Source organism: Colletotrichum paranaense, assembly GCF_030867605.1.
Source record: "Colletotrichum paranaense strain IMI 384185 chromosome Unknown Scaffold_5.1, whole genome shotgun sequence".
Lineage (NCBI taxonomy): Eukaryota > Fungi > Ascomycota > Sordariomycetes > Glomerellales > Glomerellaceae > Colletotrichum > Colletotrichum paranaense.
Genome location: NW_026848963.1, coordinates 1958410 through 1977356, shown reverse-complemented (window position 1 = coordinate 1977356; position 18947 = coordinate 1958410). Strand labels below are relative to the sequence as shown.

At 52.2% G+C, this 18947-nt stretch overlaps 6 protein-coding genes across 6 annotated transcripts; 3 read left to right on the top strand and 3 right to left on the bottom strand.

Moving 5' to 3' along the window:
• Positions 1–2108: 2108 nt before the first annotated feature.
• CPAR01_07038 (uncharacterized protein) lies at positions 2109–3924 on the bottom strand (the record flags this gene model as incomplete). Its single annotated transcript, XM_060491309.1, has 2 exons — positions 2109–3194; positions 3256–3924. The coding sequence occupies 2 exons, from the start codon at positions 3922–3924 to the stop codon at positions 2109–2111; spliced, it is 1755 nt and encodes a 584-aa protein (XP_060350183.1).
• Positions 3925–5199: 1275 nt separating this feature from the next.
• CPAR01_07037 (uncharacterized protein) lies at positions 5200–6528 on the top strand (the record flags this gene model as incomplete). The annotated part of the gene is made up of 1 exon (XM_060491308.1): positions 5200–6528. One exon carries the CDS (start codon positions 5200–5202, stop codon positions 6526–6528), a length of 1329 nt encoding a protein of 442 aa, XP_060350182.1.
• Positions 6529–8171: 1643 nt separating this feature from the next.
• On the bottom strand, positions 8172–8579 carry CPAR01_07036 (uncharacterized protein; the record flags this gene model as incomplete). The annotated part of the gene is made up of 1 exon (XM_060491307.1): positions 8172–8579. One exon carries the CDS (start codon positions 8577–8579, stop codon positions 8172–8174), a length of 408 nt encoding a protein of 135 aa, XP_060350181.1.
• Positions 8580–12976: 4397 nt separating this feature from the next.
• CPAR01_07035 (cytochrome P450) lies at positions 12977–14638 on the top strand (the record flags this gene model as incomplete). The annotated part of the gene is made up of 2 exons (XM_060491306.1): positions 12977–14405; positions 14475–14638. 2 exons carry the CDS (start codon positions 12977–12979, stop codon positions 14636–14638), a joined length of 1593 nt encoding a protein of 530 aa, XP_060350180.1.
• A 1335-nt stretch (positions 14639–15973) lies between these two features.
• On the bottom strand, positions 15974–17121 carry CPAR01_07034 (parasitic phase-specific protein PSP-1; the record flags this gene model as incomplete). The annotated part of the gene is made up of 4 exons (XM_060491305.1): positions 15974–16157; positions 16219–16632; positions 16701–16761; positions 16818–17121. 4 exons carry the CDS (start codon positions 17119–17121, stop codon positions 15974–15976), a joined length of 963 nt encoding a protein of 320 aa, XP_060350179.1.
• Positions 17122–17596: 475 nt separating this feature from the next.
• CPAR01_07033 (uncharacterized protein) lies at positions 17597–18243 on the top strand (the record flags this gene model as incomplete). The annotated part of the gene is made up of 2 exons (XM_060491304.1): positions 17597–17627; positions 17750–18243. 2 exons carry the CDS (start codon positions 17597–17599, stop codon positions 18241–18243), a joined length of 525 nt encoding a protein of 174 aa, XP_060350178.1.
• Positions 18244–18947: the final 704 nt, after the last annotated feature.

Genomic DNA, 18947 nt, shown 5'->3' with positions numbered 1-18947 from the left:
TGCATGGGCTCGCATCCGAAGACACTGCTATCCGTAGAGCAGTTTACCTCTCTAGTCAGAGTAGCTAGAGTATTCCATCCCCTTGGAAGCACTGCAGTCTTGCTCAACAGACCTTGTTGGCCGGTGCCTCTCACCACGAGAATCCGCGAGATCATAGTCTCCATCATTCGGCTACCTGCGCATGTCGCAGGAACTCCCCTGTCGTGACATGCAGCCAACGCATGCGCTGAGAGACGGCCGTGGCTGCGCTGGCTGACATGTTTCGTTTCGAACACACATGCCAACGCTGCCGATGAGGACTGATATTGATGTGTGAGTGGGCGGTTTTGCCCTCCGCTACAACTAACAGTCCATGCAGTCATCCTTCACCCGCCGACCGACCTACCGACCGATCCATTTCATGACTATGGCCAGGCATAAACCTCCGGCGCGCCCCTAGTGCGTCCATCGCCCGGGTCAAGTCGTTGGTCGGGACCGAAGGGGGCGTCGACCTGCATCTTACCTTATCTTTCCGTGAGGTATTAGACTATGAGTCTATGAGAGAAGCAATAGGCGCCTTGCGCCAGCAGGTCTTTTCCAGGCACGAGGCACAAAGCCGCCTGCATCGCCAATACCCGGTCCCGTTGCTTTTTCTCGCTCACGCTCCTGGTTCCTGGCCTCACGGTCCCTTCCCACCCCCTCTGCGGCTAGCTACGTTGTTGGTTTTCTTATTCTTCTGCGCATCGACTGAGATCCGTTCCTGGGTTATCTGGCTGCTGTCATTGGATGAACGACTTCTGCCGTTGCTTTGACCTCCCATCGGGTGACAGATGGATGGTGTTAGATTCGGACTCTTGATGGGATGGCGGCTGACGAGTCATGGGCTCAAGCTTCACATGCGGTTGGGTAAAACTGGTTGGCACTCTGAGTCTAGGCCTGCCCAGTTCACATGCTGTCGCTGAGTAGAGAGATTTACATCAGGGTGCAAACTTCCCGCGGGGTGGCAAATGAAGACGTGGAATATTCGTCGTTCGAATTGAAGCTTTGGTGACTCGTCCGAGCACACGCACGCTCTTGACGAACGACATGAGCGGTTTCTCTCGCCGCCAGGAGCTGATTTACTCAGCAGCTTGATCCGACCACTGATGAGGCCATCCCTTCAATACTGGGCAGTGCACACATCCCATCCGAAGATGCTTTGTCCTAACAGGGGCACAGTGGCTAGAAGGACACTCTTGGAGTCGGAGGCCGAGATGCTCGTCCCGATCTGACGCGGTACTCGCCCCACCGCTGTTGATACGAGACTGGTACCCCAAGTTCACGATGTGAGCTATGTGTGAGTTGACCTCGGTCGACGATTACATTGTGATACGACAAATCTGGGGAGACGACCTGTCAGATGGGACAGGATGCGGCTGCCCGGCATGCAGATGGAGGCTGCTGTCGGTTCCCGAGAAGGCAACGGGTAGGTGAGGTTCGGCCTGGCCAGAGTTCAAGGATATACAGGGTACATTGCGACGTTTCCCTCGATATCTTGTACAGTGAGAATAAAGCGGCCAAGCTTGCTGCAAAGCATTGTCTCCCGGCCAGCTACCGTGCACGGGGCGAGATTTCTTCTCTGAGCTTCTTGCGCTATGTGGGATTCCAGAGAGTTCCCGATGGAGATGTGTTCTGTCTTTGAACGAAGCGAACGAAAAATCAGACACTAAGCGTCGTCCATCAAACATGAGGAGAGAAGTCCTATCATTATGTTCCAAATAGAGAACTCGGCTCTGGCCTGGCAATAGCCGTATTCTTCGTCCCAGGTACAGGATGGGCGAGGGTTCGCGACGAGCTTCCTCTCGGAAGTCGAGGACGCCATGGAAGGTGTCATCAATGACTGACATGCAGACAGTGAGAGCCACATCACGAGTACCGATTGAGAGGCATGAAATTGAAAATTATTTTACCATTATATTTTGAACAATAACTTGGCGCTGGTCTAGGGATATCTGGACTCTCTATCCCAGATACTAGATCTTCCAAACGCCAGTGACAAATATACACAAATTACATTCTCTTGAATAATTATCATACCTCGTGAGCTTTATAGATTCCAATATCCCATCCTATATGGGGGGGCCTCCCAATCAAATATCCAACATACTCTTCACCTGCTGCGGCTGCTGCGTCATGGACACGGCGGTACTCGCGCTGTGACTCCTCTCCCCCGGCCCATGGGCCGTCGAGCCACTATCCGGCGTCCGTCCCCGTCCCGCGCCGAGACCTCCGCTCCCGCTCCCGCTCTGAGCGTCGGTGTAGGACGGCGGCGGCGGGCCGTCTTGCATCAGTTCCGCGGAACGGTCGACGCGGGGTCCGGCGCCGGGGAAGAGAAGTTCCGCGGCGGCGTTCATCGCCCTCTCGTTCCTCCGGCGGTCTGATTTACCAGTGTAAGAAGTAAACGTCGACGGATCCGCCGCGTCGAAGCCAGGTCGTAGAGACCCGTGCATGGAATTCGGTCTCGATGAGCGCCCGTTGAAGCTGCCCATTTCAATCTCTCGTTCTGCGGCTTGCTGTTGTTGCTCGTGTTCGGCCGCGCGTGCCTCGAGCGTCTCGTCTATCCCGCGGCCCGTGGCGCGGCCACCGCCTAGTTCGCGGACGTTGCGGGCGATGCGCTCGCGCATGCTCATCTGGCCGACGAGGTGGTCGTCGTTCTTTGCGCGGCGCCACCAAGCGGGCTTAGGCACGTATCCCATCTCCCGATCGATTTGCGTCCCGCGCTCGCGGCGCTGGCGGATGAGTTCCTTGTCTTCGTTGGGGGAGGTGAAGCCATATGCGATTTGTGTGTAGAGAATCAGCAAGGCGGGACCGTATCCTCCCGCATAGACGGCCGCCAGGCTGGCCTTTGCGTTCAATACAGAGTAGGCGAAGTTCCAGGAGACGAGACCCTGGTAGGCGATGAGGCAGGCCGTCAAGGGCAGGATGAGGAGGAAGCGCCAGGGGGTGTAGCGGAGGAGGCCGGCGAATTTGTTGAGGGGCCCGCGGTTGCGGGGGTAGTAGTGTTTTATGGAGTGGCGGAGGGAGGCGAGGATGGTGAGGAAGCAGACTACGAGGCAGAAGGTTGCTGCTTTGAAGCGGGCGTCTGTTGCGGAGGGGGCGGCGCGGGCGGCGGTTTGGTCTGGGGAGCGTTGTTTTTCGATTTCGCCCCAGTTGCGGGGGACGATGAGGAAGAAGTTCTGGAGACAGTTCGTTAGGTTTTCAATGTTCTTGGGGCAATAGAGTGGGGAGGGGACATACCAGCCAGAGCCATAGGTAGAACCACAATGGCATCCAGAACTCGAGCTTGCTGCGACGGTCACCCTCGCGCAGGGAGAAGGGGTCCGGGTCGATGGCCTGTCTCTCGCTCCAGCTTCCCCAGTGACGAACGGCCTCCCATACGAGCGCAATGGTGAACATTTGCATGAGGTACCAGAAGAAGCTGTTGATGATGATGGGCAACCCAATGACGTAGAAGCGATCGACGTCGATATTGGTAAACAGACTGATGAACGCCGACACGCAGACCAGAATCGCGTAGTACCACTGCCACCGGCGTCCAATGGGGTAGAACCGCTTCGTCGTCGGGAGGTAGTGCCGTCCGTGGCGGTTCAGGTTCGCGAGGACGAACATGAGGGCGAAGGCGTAGACTACGCCAAAGCCGACGCCGACGCCGGCGCGCTTGCCGATTGGGTTTACGGGGTCGTAGCACCATGTTGAGTTTTGGAAGGTGCCGTTTGGGAGGAGGTAGACTGGCGTGTAGGGTTGTTCTGTGACGTAGCAGTTTGAGCCGTTGGAGACGGTGCCGTTTGTGTAGAGGGTGTAGTTCCAGAAGCGGAGGACGGTGAGGTTGAAGTGGACGCCGCCGAGGATTGTGTCGGAGTCGTTTGCGCCTTGGGGATAGGCGAGGAGGGCGCGGGAATGGAGCATGATGGGCGGTTGAGACGTTATCGCCGTCGTCGTCTGATCGGGTTATTATCTCGAGGTTGTGATCGGACGTCGAGGTGTCGAGATGTTTTGGTCCGGGTCGTCCGGAGGTGTCGCTCGGGGGCGGGGCCTGTGACCGGTGTTATTGTTTCCGTCGATCGGCCGTCGTCCAATGTTTGGTTTCGGTCGTTCGCGGGGAGGAATTGATCGATTGAGTGTGCGTGCTCTCGGCGAGAGATTGGCGACGGTGATTAAATTAGGGAGGGCATTGCGTCGAACAGGAGGAGGGCGGGGGAGAGGTGGGAAGTGTAGGAATAGGAAGAAGAGGAATTGGCGAGAAATGATGTATTATGACAATATGGTTCATGGAACGCCCGGAAAGGCGGAGATGGGGGAGGGGATTTTTTTTCAGTTAGGCGCGTTTTTTGGTCGAGTAGTCAGCGCATTGGCACGCTACCTTGGTGACCAACAACCAGTGACCGACCACCGACAGCGCAGTAGGTTGGTGATTGGGGTGCCGGGGATGGGACGCTACGGTACCCGCTACCCGCAGATCATTGATGACAGACTGCTTCTCCACTGGATTACTGGGTGCCGAAAGTGGTGCCAGACTGCAGTGGTGCTTGGTGTGGGAATGGGGAAGAGTTCGGGCGGCGGCGGGAAAAGATGGGAAACCGAGAGGAGCCAGACGGAATGGCCGGGAGCGGCGGGTTTGTGTTTTTTGTTTTTCCCTCTTTTGGGATCGTCAGTGGAGATGCCGAAGCTCCGGGATCTAGAGGAAAACAGGTGAGTGAGCAGTGCAAATGGTTTGATCATGACATTTTGATAGAGTGATTACTCACTGGGAATCTAGCGAAAATTCATCTTTCAGGCTGCAAGACGGTACTTGCTGTATATCGCTCAGCATCTGGTCTGGAAGAAAATGCTTTTCGACCGAAGCTATCCGCGTATAATGAAGTTAGTGTATACGGCGTCATTGGTGAATGCAAGAGAAAATGGCGAGTTTAAACTTGTGGCTGGAAGAAACAAATTGCGGGGCGGCAGAGGTCCCAGCAGGTGTGGCTGACCTTTTCTGTGGCTGATGCTCCTGACTTATGTAAGGCGGGCCTTGACCAGGCAGTACGTACCGACCCTCGACCGAGACAGGACAGCTGTAGCTTGAGCATCTCAATCAACAATTCCAGGAGCTCTCCCCTCCAAGCTCGCACGCCTAATCCCTCCATAGACTCGCCAACACCCATTGCCTCCACAACAGTCAATGGCCCATATCCGCCCATAATGACGACCCGCGAAGAAGAGGACCCCTCCTACATCGACTACGAAGCCTTCCTCGATCCCGAGTTCAGCCCCTCCTCCTTCGCAAATACCCTCGTCCTCGCAACGAACAATCCCAACGATGCGCCCCTCGATCTCTCGACTCCCCTCTCGCGCGTCCTCTTCGATACCCAAGAAATCGATTCCCACATTGACGTCCTGACGACAAAGTCTGCAGCCCCTCTCCTGCAGTATACGAAAGAACAGACGACCTCCAGCAAGCGCATTATTTCAGAGCTCGACGCCCAGATCAAGAACCTCAACGACAGCTATAAGCAGCTCGAGAAGGAGGTCATTGACAAGCATGCCGAGGCTGAGGAGGTACGGCAGGTTGCTACACGCCTATGGGAGACGCTGAAGCTTGGCCGCTCCGTAGGACGATGTCTGCAGCTTGGGAGGCAGCTTGAGGTCCAGCACGCTGAGATCGCGGGGTCTAGCGTCAGTGCTGCCGCTGCCGCTGCTGGGAAGAAGGAGGATCACCGGGCGCTGGTACGATGCTCGCACACCATCTTGTCGCTACGGGAGGTGCTTGACAACACAGCGCCTGGGGAGGAAGGTCACGGTCTGGGCAAGGTCGATGCAATTCGTACTCTTCGAGAGTCTATAATCACCCCGGTTGAGCGGTCTGTCAAGGAGACGGCAGAGAAGATTATCCGCGACTTTGCGATACCCAACTCGGCTACCTTTGCGCAGGGCGAGGAAGTCAAGGCGAGAACAGTATCTGCCATGGTCACGCTCTTCCTGCTCTCCCCGTCATCAACGCAAAAGACGGAACGATGGACGCCGCAGCTACTCCTGCAAAGCTTGGAGACATATTTCCGCTCAGCACTGCAATCATCCATCGCCTCGCTCTCGCGGTCGCTAGGCCAACTTCCCTCCCTCGAGCGCACCCTCGCCGAGATTTCGGCCCGGTGCCAGAATATCGTCGCCCTCGAGCTCGTACTGGAGTCGACAAAGTTGCCCGCACACCCGCTTGTGTCAGCGCCGCAGAAGCAGACGAATATGCTACAGCCTCTATTGGCGTACCTGGAGACGGGAAGTCTGCCGAGCTACTTCTGGCGGACGATGGCTGGGAACTTGGGCACGAGGGTACAAGAGATCGTCAATAGGGGCGGAGTGTCTGCGCGTACGTTGCGGTCCAACAGAGCGAGCGTTGGAGACGCTGTGAGGGAGTGTGTCGTTAGAGGGTGCCAAATGCCGAGTGCATTGAAGGGGAAGGGGAGGGGTGAGGGAAACTGGGATCGGGAGGTCGCTGTCATGGTTGGCAGTGTTGTCAATAACCTTGGTCGCTAGTCTGTGTTGTAGATACGGTGTTGAATCATAGCCACCAATACAGGCTAAGACCGAGAAGCCCAGCGCTTCCAATGGAAGCCGAGATGCAATTTCAATACGAAAATCACAAACACCACACGAAGTGTGTGCTTTCCATCTGTCTTGCCACACCCGTCCTCAGCTCTTCCACTAGGATTGTATTTTCCATGCACTACCTTCCTGGCCAGGGCTTTTGTTCAATAATCCAAAGCCATCCATTAGTGATGGCAGAGCAGGTAACTTGACATCAGAATGACAAGTATCATCAAACCAGATATAATCGCCGCATGATGAGAACGTAAATAAGAGTACCTTGATGGGACGATGATGTATATAACCACAATCAGGATTAAGGTATACCCAAGTCAAGGTAAGTAGCAGAGCGAGAACCTCGAAAATAGAAACGTTTGACGGTTTTTGTTGGTCAAATAAGCGCGACTTCTATCACTGAAGCACGCCCCGGGCGTACTTTCGTTATTGAAACTCGCTCAGTCTTCATACCTTCGGTACTGTATTTCTTGATAAGCCGCACCATGCACATTCTCGATGCGACTTGCATTTACAAGTGGCTTTTCTTGATCACCCCGATACAAGCGATGTTCACCTTGAGTGGTATTAGCAGGCCCGCTGCCGCCCTCATCACTGCCTTCCCTTTCGTCGCCTGAAGTGCTGGTCTTGCCACATTGGCCGCCTGGTCATCGAGTTACGGTATGACCGGGTACAGCTTGACATCTACTAGCCTATTGATGGTTTCAATGCGCTGTACAGGATGCAGACCTGGCCCTTTGCAGGAGATGCGGATACCCTCGGTCTCGCACACACGATGGCGGCATTGTTTGTCAGGCAATCTCGGCAAGACTACCTTACTTTTCATAGCCTGGAGCAAAAAGACGCAGCAGGGAGTTAATCCTGTATCCATAAGGGCAGCTCGATTGTCTGTATGAAGCAATCTGACCATTTATTCAGGTGTAGATAGGCACTGATGAAGCCTACTCTAGATATTTGAGGCATGACGTTCGTCATTCTGTATGTACTACTGTATGGGCAGTATAAGGTACTAATGCAGGGCTGCAAGGTTCAGGTTGGTTGCAACCCACATCGCTTCGGCGTGCATGATGGCTGTCATGCGGGGGTTAATTCCTTCACAAGTCGCCTGCCTCCTCCCTCTCCCTCCCTTTCTCCGTCTGTCTCTTTTTCTCCCTCCCTTCCTCGATCAACCATCAGTGCATTACCCAAAGACCCCTTGAAGGACAAAAATCTGAACAAATGGCTCTGGGCCGCAGAGGCATAATTTCAGGCAGACTGATGCGCATTGGAAATACCGTGCATTTAGTTCACCAAGTATCTCTGCACATTGATCTCTTCGTCTGAAAGTCCGGTGTGAATGTCCGGGATGGTGTGGTGGTAGATACAGTACCATGTGCATTGATTGGGCAGTCTCCTTTTATTCGGGACATTTGAGAATCTGTGTGAAGATTACACTGCATCCTTCCAATTTATGCTACTCAAGCAAAAAGCCATTACACATAGCTACCAGCGAATTCAATTTCCACAAAACATCAATCCAGATTTTTGAAGCTTCTGAGGTCTATTTTGCCGTGATTCTCCAGAGTCAATAGAATAATTCAGGCATTATGTCCTACAAATTCCAATGGACACAGAGCATTGTAATCTTCACACGGCGCGGGAGGGTACATTGAAAAGTCAAAGACAAGGTTATGGGGAGGATGGCGAGACACGAGAGCGCAGATGCGCACCCCTGGAACCAGGACTGTGGCAGGGGTGATACGTCGGCGAATGAGAATGAAACGTTCGAGAGAAGGATTTGCTGAGGGAGGGCCATCATCATCGGGCGCTGCAGAGTGCATATGCACACCCCTGTAGCCAGGACTGACGAGGCGGTTTCGGGGTCGACGAAGTTCGGCTTGTTCTGATTTTAACCATACAGTTCTGAACTGGTTTAGACGGAATGGTTCGTTGATTTGGCCGATGTCCAACGACTTCCGTGTCCGTGTCCGTGTCCGTACGTGCATAATGACCGGGCTCAAGGTGGAATTATATCTTGAATGATGCGCCTAGCCGCGCCTTTGCCAGAAACACGTTCCTTGCTTCTAACAGAGTAGAATCATATAAAATAAGCATTTCCCTCAATCTCTACAATTCGACACCTATTTATTTACACGCAATACGCTCTTTTTTCGTTGAGCTCAGGTTGGCTTTGGAAGGCCTCCCGCAGCTTTCGTCCGGGAGCTGTTGGTATGAAGCTTCGCTCTCCTTCAAGATTCTACGCGCGGTAAGAATTACATATCGACTCAAAGTTCCCTTGGCTGACCTTATGGACGCTCGTTCAGATTCACGCGGCTTCAGCAAGCGCAATCCTCGGCCATCGCATCGCTGTCAACATCGCCATCTCGAACGAGAAACACTTCGAAATCACTGCGAAGGATTCCGATGCCGAGAATGGACCCACATCCGGTATCCACTACCACGTCCGATCCGAAGCATCACCTGACTTGAGTGATGGCGAACCATCTCAAGAGAGATGAGGCAGCCATTCTGGCGGACATGGCGATCTATCGTTGCCTCAAATCAGGCAAAGAAACAAGGCAGCCCAACCCCGCACGAGGCGTCCACGCTACTAGACGAGGCGCGTTGGAACGTCTTACGCAATGTTCACGCAGAACCAACCAAGTGAATCATATGGCTCGTATGAGAGTATCGATTGGGCCTCGTCGACTCTCACCACATGCAGCATCGCCCTGTTTTCACACCGCCAAGTCACAATATCCTGTCTGGACTCTTGGCCCAGATAACGAGGCATCAAATCAACCGTATTTTCCACCCTCCCGGAAAAACCAGGCCGGCAAAGATTGGAGTCCAGTTCATCCGTGTCAGACGGCCTGTGATCTCGGTCTCGAATTGAAGGGGCGTATCCGTAAGGGCCTCGATATTGTCAAGTCCCAGCACGCAGTACAGTATACGATATTTCCTTGCTGTTAAGCTTCTTTCCGATGATTCTGGAAATGGATGATCAAAGCTCGTAGCGCTGCAGGGACGAATGGCTAGTTACTGCGGCATCAAGTGATGTTCATTTTTCGAGAATCTGGACTTGATAGGGACCGAAAGTTCGGAACCAAGTCTATCCCGTCCGATCCACCTGCAAAACCGGGACGTCCGAGTTGATGTCCGAGCCCGGACGTCACCCGACCCCGGGGTGATCCGGACATGAAGTCACCCCGTCTCCGGAAGATCGGACCTGATCATCCGGATACTTCCTCCGGCGTGCTACCATCTTGTCAACATCATTTTGTCTCATGTCAAGACTCTTCTCATTCGTAACACGCTTCATCCCATCGCTGAGCAAGTCTTGGTGTCGCAGCACCTTCGGTAAGGTACCCTTGCCTGTTTCGTCGAGTCTATCAACTCCCAAGACGACGATGGCCTCAGTATCACTAACATACCTGTGCCTGGAGCTCGGTCATGGCGATTTCTGTTATTTGACTATGCTCTACTCGTCAAAGTCACTAGTTGTGTTGGCGCATCGTAAGGTCCATTCTGGAAATGCTTTTATCGAGGTTAACCCCACGGGGTCGACAATGTCCAATCCGCACTAGCAGGGGACAACCCCTACCATAGCTATCTACACCGACATGAGAAGAAAATAGAGAAATGCACATCTCTACTTGGATTCGAGTTGCCTTACTTGGTGGCCGATGGGTATTGGCGGGTGATTCAATGACCAAGCTCAACATTTGGAGTTTTCAAGACGAATCCGTATTTTAACACCAAAAAGTCAGAACATAGGATTTTCCACTTTGCAGCCTGGGTCGCCAGGTACAAGGTCTTAAATTGACCGAACCGCCGCCCAAACATTGACACGGTGACCATGCGCAATAAAGCAAAACCATTCAGCTTCTCAACGTTCTCGGCACGGTGAAATGTCCATAGGGAGTTCCATTGCGTCCTAATCCACGAATAATACCACTCCCTTCCCACCCGGGTGGTCGTCGAAACCGCCTTGACTTCAAGATTCAACATGAGCTCTACAGATTCGATTCGATATGGGTACTTCTATCAACGATCATATGTCAGTAATGGCACAATAACTAGCAAAGTGCTAACGCAATGCCTCTAGGAGTACATCGGGAAGGACACCACACACGCATTCGACCACGGAATCGAACGGCGCTCTATCCGAACATCGAATCTCCGCGTACAGTCAGTCTTCTGGCCACAGCAATATGCACCACATCCACAACCAAGGCACCGATGCTACAGCCAGCAAAGCCTACCACGAGACTATAATGGCAGGTACATTGGCTGAGTTCGAGAAGCAATTCGGCTCCCACCGGCCGAGGCATCAGTGAGCGAAGAAACGGAAGCGCATCGACGGCGCTACTGATCTTGAGGGAGGAAAGGAAAGACAATGGGAGGATAGGGAGACCAGCAACTCGGCTTCAGAGAGGTTATGGCAGCCGCCGTTGCGTTACGCAGAGACGCTATAAGGGGCAGCTACCTGTCCCCAAGGCCTTGCTTGGAGCCTACTCAAAATATCATCATCTTGCTATTGTTTTCGGCCCTTGTAGTTGTGCAACAGTGTCCATAGATCTACCGAAAGCCCCGTCTCTCCATCAGCCCATCTTCCCAGGTCTGCGGGCCCTCCCGCACGATTGATGCCTTACGTATTGCTTTTAGCCTTCAGGCGATCTTCCTTGCCCAAAAGTTCGTTTTTGACGTTCAGTTAAGACTGGATTGGAACTCTTTTGCCAAACGTGGAGCATGATGGTAGTCGCGCTACATATTACTCGAAGTCAAGCCACTTCCGTGAGTCAGGTCGTCTCTTGTTGGGAGACCACCGTTTGTGTTTAACACACGGTTAACCCGCGGTGCAGAATCCAGTGTGTCAAAGGTGTTGGTATAAGGTAGTCATGGCTCGAAGGCACTTAAGCAATGACGACAACTGATTTCGGAGATATGAAATTCTGCATTATATACACTTCAATTTCCGCCTAATTCACTGAATGTGGTTGCGGCCCCAATTGCTTCAAGAGATTTCTTTTAAATTTTATTTCCAACGCTCCCCCTTCCAAGTCCTATTCTCCTCTAACACTAGCGGGATCAATGCATTTTCGAAATTCCTACATTGTACACATCTAGTGAATGAGCCTCTAAGTACCTATTCGTTGGGAAACGTAGCGAGACTCGACGTTCGTTGATGCGAAGGGATGTGGAGTGACTAGAATAATTATTCCAAACTCAAGACGCACCAGTACCAACAGAAGCATAAAGTGGGCTCAACATTTGTTAATAGTCATAGGTAGTCAGCTCGATTTCAATCAATTTGTCAATCACCTTTCCTTGTAACCACGATGCGAGTGTCAGAGGTCTTTTTTGCGCCAAGCGCTTGGTGGCTATTATTCTTGTCTGAAATACGTAATAAACTAAAGCCTGACGAACAGGAACCTGTAAGATGGTATAAAACGCACGCGTTCCCATTCGGAGTCGTGAGGCGGCCCTCGCACGTCCTAAGGCGCGAACTCTAAAGCGATGCTACGCCGCTAAATGCTACCATTCCTCGGACTTGATGGTCAGAACCTTATTTCGTCTCGACGTCGAAGAACCATCAATCTCATACACGATAGAACCATACCCAGACGTAACCTCAATTTACAGACATCTCTACAAAAATTCGAGTCATGTTTTGCATCTCGTGTGGACCATGATGAATCAATATCGCGAACCTACTTTGTGGGGGCTCCATAAATCTAGACCGCTACCCCACGCAGTCCGAGCTCTAGTCCTTTGGAGTCCGAACCAAGACATGCGCAGCTCAAATCCCGGCGCCGAAAGGTTGTCGCAGATTTGAGCTCTGCCGGCCGAGGCATGATACCACTTCGGGCACCAAAGCTATGAACTCCAACTATGATCAGTCAAGCAAACAATATTTGGTGGGGCATATGCTTTTCCTGCAGATGAAGTTTGTCCAGGTTGTCGTCAGTCGATACAACACAAACACAAGGCCAACGATTGTTCCTCCCTTGGCATTCATGTGTCTCCATCAGTACTACAACCTGTAAAATCGCGAAAACGAAAACGAAAGCATACTTGAATGGTATAACAATGGGGTAGAGACGGACTTCTTATTGCCCACGATCTCCGCGCCGGGTAATCGCAGTAGCGAGTGCTACGATTCGTCAGTTCGGAAACTTCAGAGAGCTGGGGTTTTAGTGGAAGCCAGTGCGGATCATGGTCGATAACGGGGATTAAACCCACCTCTTCCTTGCACGACTAGTGCCAATCCTTGCCGCCATTTTGACAGGCATCGTGAGAGGGATATATATCTCGTGGGGTTCCGGCTCGTTGGAACGATGTACGACGGGTCATCTAAATTTTTCATCTGTCGATATCGGGCGCTAGACAGACTCCCATCATGGCGCTTCTCTCCTTGCCAGTAGTGCTATTCGCGCTTCCAGCATTCGTGATCTACTACGTCGTCTCAACTTTCCTCGCCCGTCGCCGCATTCTTCTCTTTGCCAAGTCAAACGGCGCGACTTTTCCCAAGCACTTTTCCTCAAAGCTCCCTTTCGGCATCGACAATGTCTGGCGCGCCGTCAAGGTGGTGCGCAGCGGCGGCGACATCCTCGACGATGTCATTGCCCAAAAGTTCAAAAAGTGCGGTGACACCTTCAGCACTACAGGCCTCTTCGGCCCAGCCGAGGTAAATACTATCGAACCAGTCAACATCCAGGCCATCCTTGCGACGAAGTTCCGAGACTTTGAGCTCGGCCCGCGCAGAATCGCGCAATTCAAGCCGCTAGAGGGCAACAACATCTTCACCCACGATGGTCCCCTGTGGGAACATTCAAGATCGCTCTTTCGATCGCAGTTCTCGCGTGAGAACATCAACGACCTCGAAGGTACGGAACGTGCCGTGCAAGCTCTGTTCCGGGCCCTGCCATTCGTTGGCCAGAAGACGGACAACGGCGCCCTGTCTGTTGATATCATGCCCTTGATCTTCCGCTTCACCCTCGACACGGCAACCGGGTTCCTCTTTGGCGAAACGGTCGATTCACAAACGGCCGCTGCTCTAGGCAAGATGTCGACATCGACAAGTGCGGTCACGGCTATGGCGGCTGACCAGGCAGGAAGTGAAATGTCCTTCGCATCGGCCTTCCACGAGGCGCAAATGTACATCGCTCTGCGCGCCCGGCTGCAGTGGCTGTACTTCTTGGCACCAAGTAGCGTGGGCACTAAGTCCATTGACTACATCCGTCGATACGTCGACCACTACGTCCAGCTGGCTCTCAAGCGCGCGAAGCCGTCGACGGACAAGTTCATCTTGCTGGATACCCTCGTAGAGAAAACGCGGGACCGCGGGGAGCTGCGGGACCAGATCCTAGGGATACTTCTGGCGGGCCGGGATACCACGGCATCTTTACTCTCGTGGGTGCTGCTGATGCTTGCGCGGCACCCGGCTGTGTTTGAGAAGCTTCGGGGAGAGGTGGTGGCGGAGTTTGGGGAATACTCTGAGAAACCTGAGGGTATCGACTTTGCGACGCTCAAGTCTTCACAATATCTTCAATTTGTGATGCGGGAGACGTTAAGAGTGTACAATGTCGCGCCGCTTAACAGCCGGTATGCGGTACGGGATACGGTCTTGCCAAGAGGTGGCGGAGCTGATGGGTTATCGCCCATCGTGATCAAGAAGGGCCAGACCGTCACCTTTGTGCCGTATCTTCTGCATCGACGAGCGGATATCTGGGCGGATGCGATGGAGTTCAAGCCGGAGCGATGGGAGGGTGTCCGACTAGATTGGAACTATATTCCATTCAGTGGTGGTCCAAGGATCTGCTTGGGACGTAAGTCATCCCATATCCGCTAACAATTTCTATGTTCAGTAGTGTGAGAGGAATGCTAACTTGCCTTAGAACAATTCGCTCTCACAGAGGCTGCATATTTCTTGGTCAGACTCATCCAAAGGTTCAAGAGCATGGAGTGGATTGGACCGCCAGGCGAGCCGAGAAAAGACATCCACTTTACCATGGTTCCCAGAGATGGAGTCAGCGTCAAGCTACAGTATGCTGAATCATAGAACATGTCAAGTATTGCTCTCATGAAGAATGCGTATTGACAAACACAATGTCATCTTTGACCCGCTATATTTGACGAATGTCTTGAGTGACGTGTGGGGGGTTTGAGAGCGACTAGCCCTGGAGCCGTCGAAGTGCTTTGCAGGACGGATATAATACCTCAAGTTTCCTCCCGGAAAAGTTGAGATTTTACTGATCCTTCTATATAAATTTCGCAGCACATGCTGATCTTGGTCTGCACCGACGTTCTATCTTTTCATGATCTAGTGGGCCTGGTAAAAAATTACGTCTGTCAGAAAACACTTGAAAAGAGCGAGGTGGTCGCCGCTGCATCTTTATAATTTCACTGTTAGGCTCTGATTAACCAGGAGGGTTCTAGCAGTGCTGCCACTGTGGCTGCAGATCCTCAAGGTCGTCAGCCATCAGGCTTGAACTTTAAGACATCAGGGCACCTTTTTGGATGCAGCCTGTGTCTAATAAGAAGCAGTTTCCCACGATCGATGACGCTGAATTTCTCATGTCCACCACCCAACCCATCAAAGCAGAATCAGCAAGTTCGAAGACAGGAGCACACCAGCGCCGCACTCACAGTAACCCCAAGACCTCCCAAACTAGAAAGTCGAGCATAACATCGAGCAACCGAGACTGTATCACTCAAGATGGATTCCGAAACCTCGGTCTTTCTGATCTGGTTCGGCATTAGCACCGCAGTGACTCTGATTCTGATGGCGCTGTGGTATGCGCTCTCTATCACGCGATTGTAAGTGGACCGTGCCAAAACCTCTACAGAAAGCCCAGTGCTCATCATTCCCCAGCTCGAGAAGATGCGGTTGCGAATCTGCGAATGAGCCCTCATGCACAAGGTGTGGCCTCCCTGTGGTGGACGTCGCGCCAACAACGAGCCAAGATGGGGATGGAACTCCACAGACCCCGAGTTCCAGTACTCCGAGCAAGAAGATGGACGTCTGATACGATCGATGACGAGAAGCTTCCTTCAAGCAATTCAATTCGAAAAAGACTAGAAGAAAAAGTTGGCTGAGGAGCAGAGGCTGCCGATTTGTGTTTCTAGAGATCCCATGTATTGTAGCCCACCAAAATGGAGTCACTGTGGTATGTCAGATGCCGAAATATACTGCAAAATGATGCAGGGATACTCTGTGATGGCTTCTATCAGAGTCTTCAATCATGGAAATAGGATTGAAGAGCTTAGGATCCAGCGTGATGTCAGACTACGAATAGCTCGAATCGAATTATTCAAAAAGGAAGGCAAAGTTGAAACTTGTGGTATCTTCGTGAGTAAACAGTACAGTGAATGCTCTTCGTAGGCGTCATCTGCTTCATACATCAATCGAGCCCGGCAGCGTGTCCTTTCTGCCGCTCATCTCCATAGGCATGCTATCCTGCCGCGATGGAAGGTGATCGAATGCTTCTGACGCGGTCGATTCTTTTCTCTCCCCGGTCGTGCTGAAGCCAATCGCAGGGCTCCCGATGACCAAGCAGAATACTGCAACTACCATGACACTAGGATTGGACGCAAATTAGCCAGACCATCGAGCAGTATCCCGGAGGTAGAAAGACTCACGAAGATTCAAGTCCAATGAACAAGGGCTGATCGCGGAACATTGGGCTGAAGTATCCCTCCTTCAGTTCCTCGATACGGTAAGAGCATCGTACCAAGATCAGAATAGTAGAGATGAAGAGAAATGCCAAAAAGATCTTCATGTTTTTCGTCATGCGTTGTCGAGCGTTTGTCCTCATGCAGATAATGAGGTAGTCCGCGAAGAGAGCACAAAAGGCGACTAGGCAGACAACCTGGAAGATCAGCCCGGCTAACGAGACATTGACGCCCCTTTGCACAGCTGCCTTATCGCTCGCAATGCTGGATAGAGCACCGCCAGTCGCTTGTAGAATAAGCGATACGATGTCGCACGGGATAAAGACAAAGTAGCATAATTTCGGGTTGAATCTAGAGATCGATCGATCGACGTGGATGATTCTGCGCTCCCAAAATTAGTCAGAGTTGTCGCGACTGGATGATTGATAGTGGTTGCAGGATGGACCTACACTTTGGATAGCATGACATAGATAGCAGCACAGAAGAAGACTGGACCGACAGTAATGCAGACTGTAGCAAGAGGAGATTAGGTCCAGTCAAACCATCGGGTTCTGGGTGGGACTTACTAATCTGCAGAAGAAACCCGCCAAAAGAAAATGGGTTGTCGTTGAGAATTAGTCTTCCAACGTAGCCAACAATCTCGAGTAGACATCCACCAATCATGCTAGCCATGAATCCCCAGTTCTTTGATCGAAGACCCTGGATAGTATGTATGATCATAGCCAGGGCAAAGAGCCCGATGAACGTTCCGTTGACTGGCACCGATGGGCGATAACGTAGAAGACTAGCCTCCAGCGGGCACACCTCGAGAGTACAGTTGGCCTTCGGGCCGAACGACTTGTAGCCGTTCGGAAGATGAGTCGCAGACATGATGCCGATGTGAGAGTTTGAGGGCAAAGGCGCTAGGGATCGAGGGCGGATGCCAGATGAGACAGCTTGGATGCTTGGAGAAGACGTTGAGATCTTGGGGCGCAGGAGGTTGTACTTATGCATTGGACGCATTCCGTGAGCGGTCGAATGAGGAGTTGCCGCTTGCGTCTGTGATCATCCAGCCAAGCGCACGACGGCCGTAAAAGAAGGAAATGAGACACGTGGAGCCGTCCAAACACACACCCTTGATATTGGATCTAATTCAAGACGTTAGGATCAATCCAGAAGGTGGAGGTGCTTCAGACAAGACCTGACAGTCCCTGCAGTCCTTTGATTCCTTAGCATTTCGCTTCGCATTATACAAAATGGGTTAAGAGGCAATATTCTTCATCGTGGCATACAGTTGACATCCCGAATGTGGGGTACGCGGGATCGCCCTATCCTGGCCCGGCCGTAAACTATGCCGCGTTCAGCTATGAGAGATCTCAACGCGGGCAAGGGAGGTGGTAGGGAGGCGCCATGCCATGTGTCTTTGCTGATACCAGTCAGACGTTCCGGGCTAAACGGCCAGGCCGATCGACGTCCCGGGGGTCTGGGACCTATACTAGTCCAACTCGCATCTAGCTAGACTCGCAATCGCACTTCGCAAAGCGACGAATTAGCAATGGCCCTTTTGCTGTCAAGGACTCAATAGACCGCAGATCCCACAAGAGAGGGTACCACGATAAGCCTCGGGCTTCGACACAAAGCGGCCCTTTCGCCCATGGCACCTGTACCCGTGCCAAGAACTCCGAGAAGTCGGGTGACGAACACCAGAACGCGTCATGTTGCGAGCCATGCGTTGCGGGAGTTGACTCAACAGGAAACTGTGCGGCAATGATGTTGGATCTAGAACCCGGGCTCATTGTTAAAAAAGAAGAGACTCTCCGCGTGGCACACGGTTCTAACCATGTTGGACATTCTACTTACAAAATCAAGTACATGGAATTGGAGAGATCGTTTGAGGCGGTTTCCGGGTCGGGTTGTCATCTCTTACCAGACCCGAGACAGCCAAGACACCAACGTCTCGGACAGGTATGTTCGACGCTCTTTGTCTGTTACCCTCATGTTGCTGGATTATGAGAGAAACATTGAGCAGGGATGTATCTCAACAAAATGTGAGGACCAGCCGAGTCAACAACAACGTTGTTCCTGACGGCTGACCAGTTAATCAGACGGCCCATTCGCACAATGGTGATTTTTAGTTCCCTGCATCATCATTCCTGGTATTCTTCAACACTCTAGAAACACCCAATCTCTGCGCCCTGGTGTTCGAAAGGCTCTAATGTGGCGGCTTACTCTTGAGCGGAAAGAGTCTAGATATACAGCCACAGCTGTCTCCAGAAAGTCACCCCTTCCCCTTTCCTCATTACGTTACCTTGACAAGCTGTCATGAGTCTAGGCCTTCTTAGACTACATTTGAACTCAGTAAACACATTGTACCCACGTGGAAAGAGGATATGCTTACTCCTCAGCAAGGGCCGGGCCGCCGGAAATGGTAGGTTCGGCGAGCTGCCTAGCTCTCGAACTTGGCTAAGCATTTTCCCCAATAGATCCCATCAACCAAACACTTATGCTAGAAGATCCATGCTAATAAATATGGGCAAAGTATCCTCTCTATTGCTTCTGCGATAGTTGACACGGAGACTTGATGAGACCTAGATATTTTTCCATGTAAGGCAAAATCAATTTGCACCTCTTTCACGGGTGCACACTCGATCAGCGCTCATGAAGAGACAAACGGATCCATCGCAACGAACACAGAAGGATCTTGCTTCAATAAATGA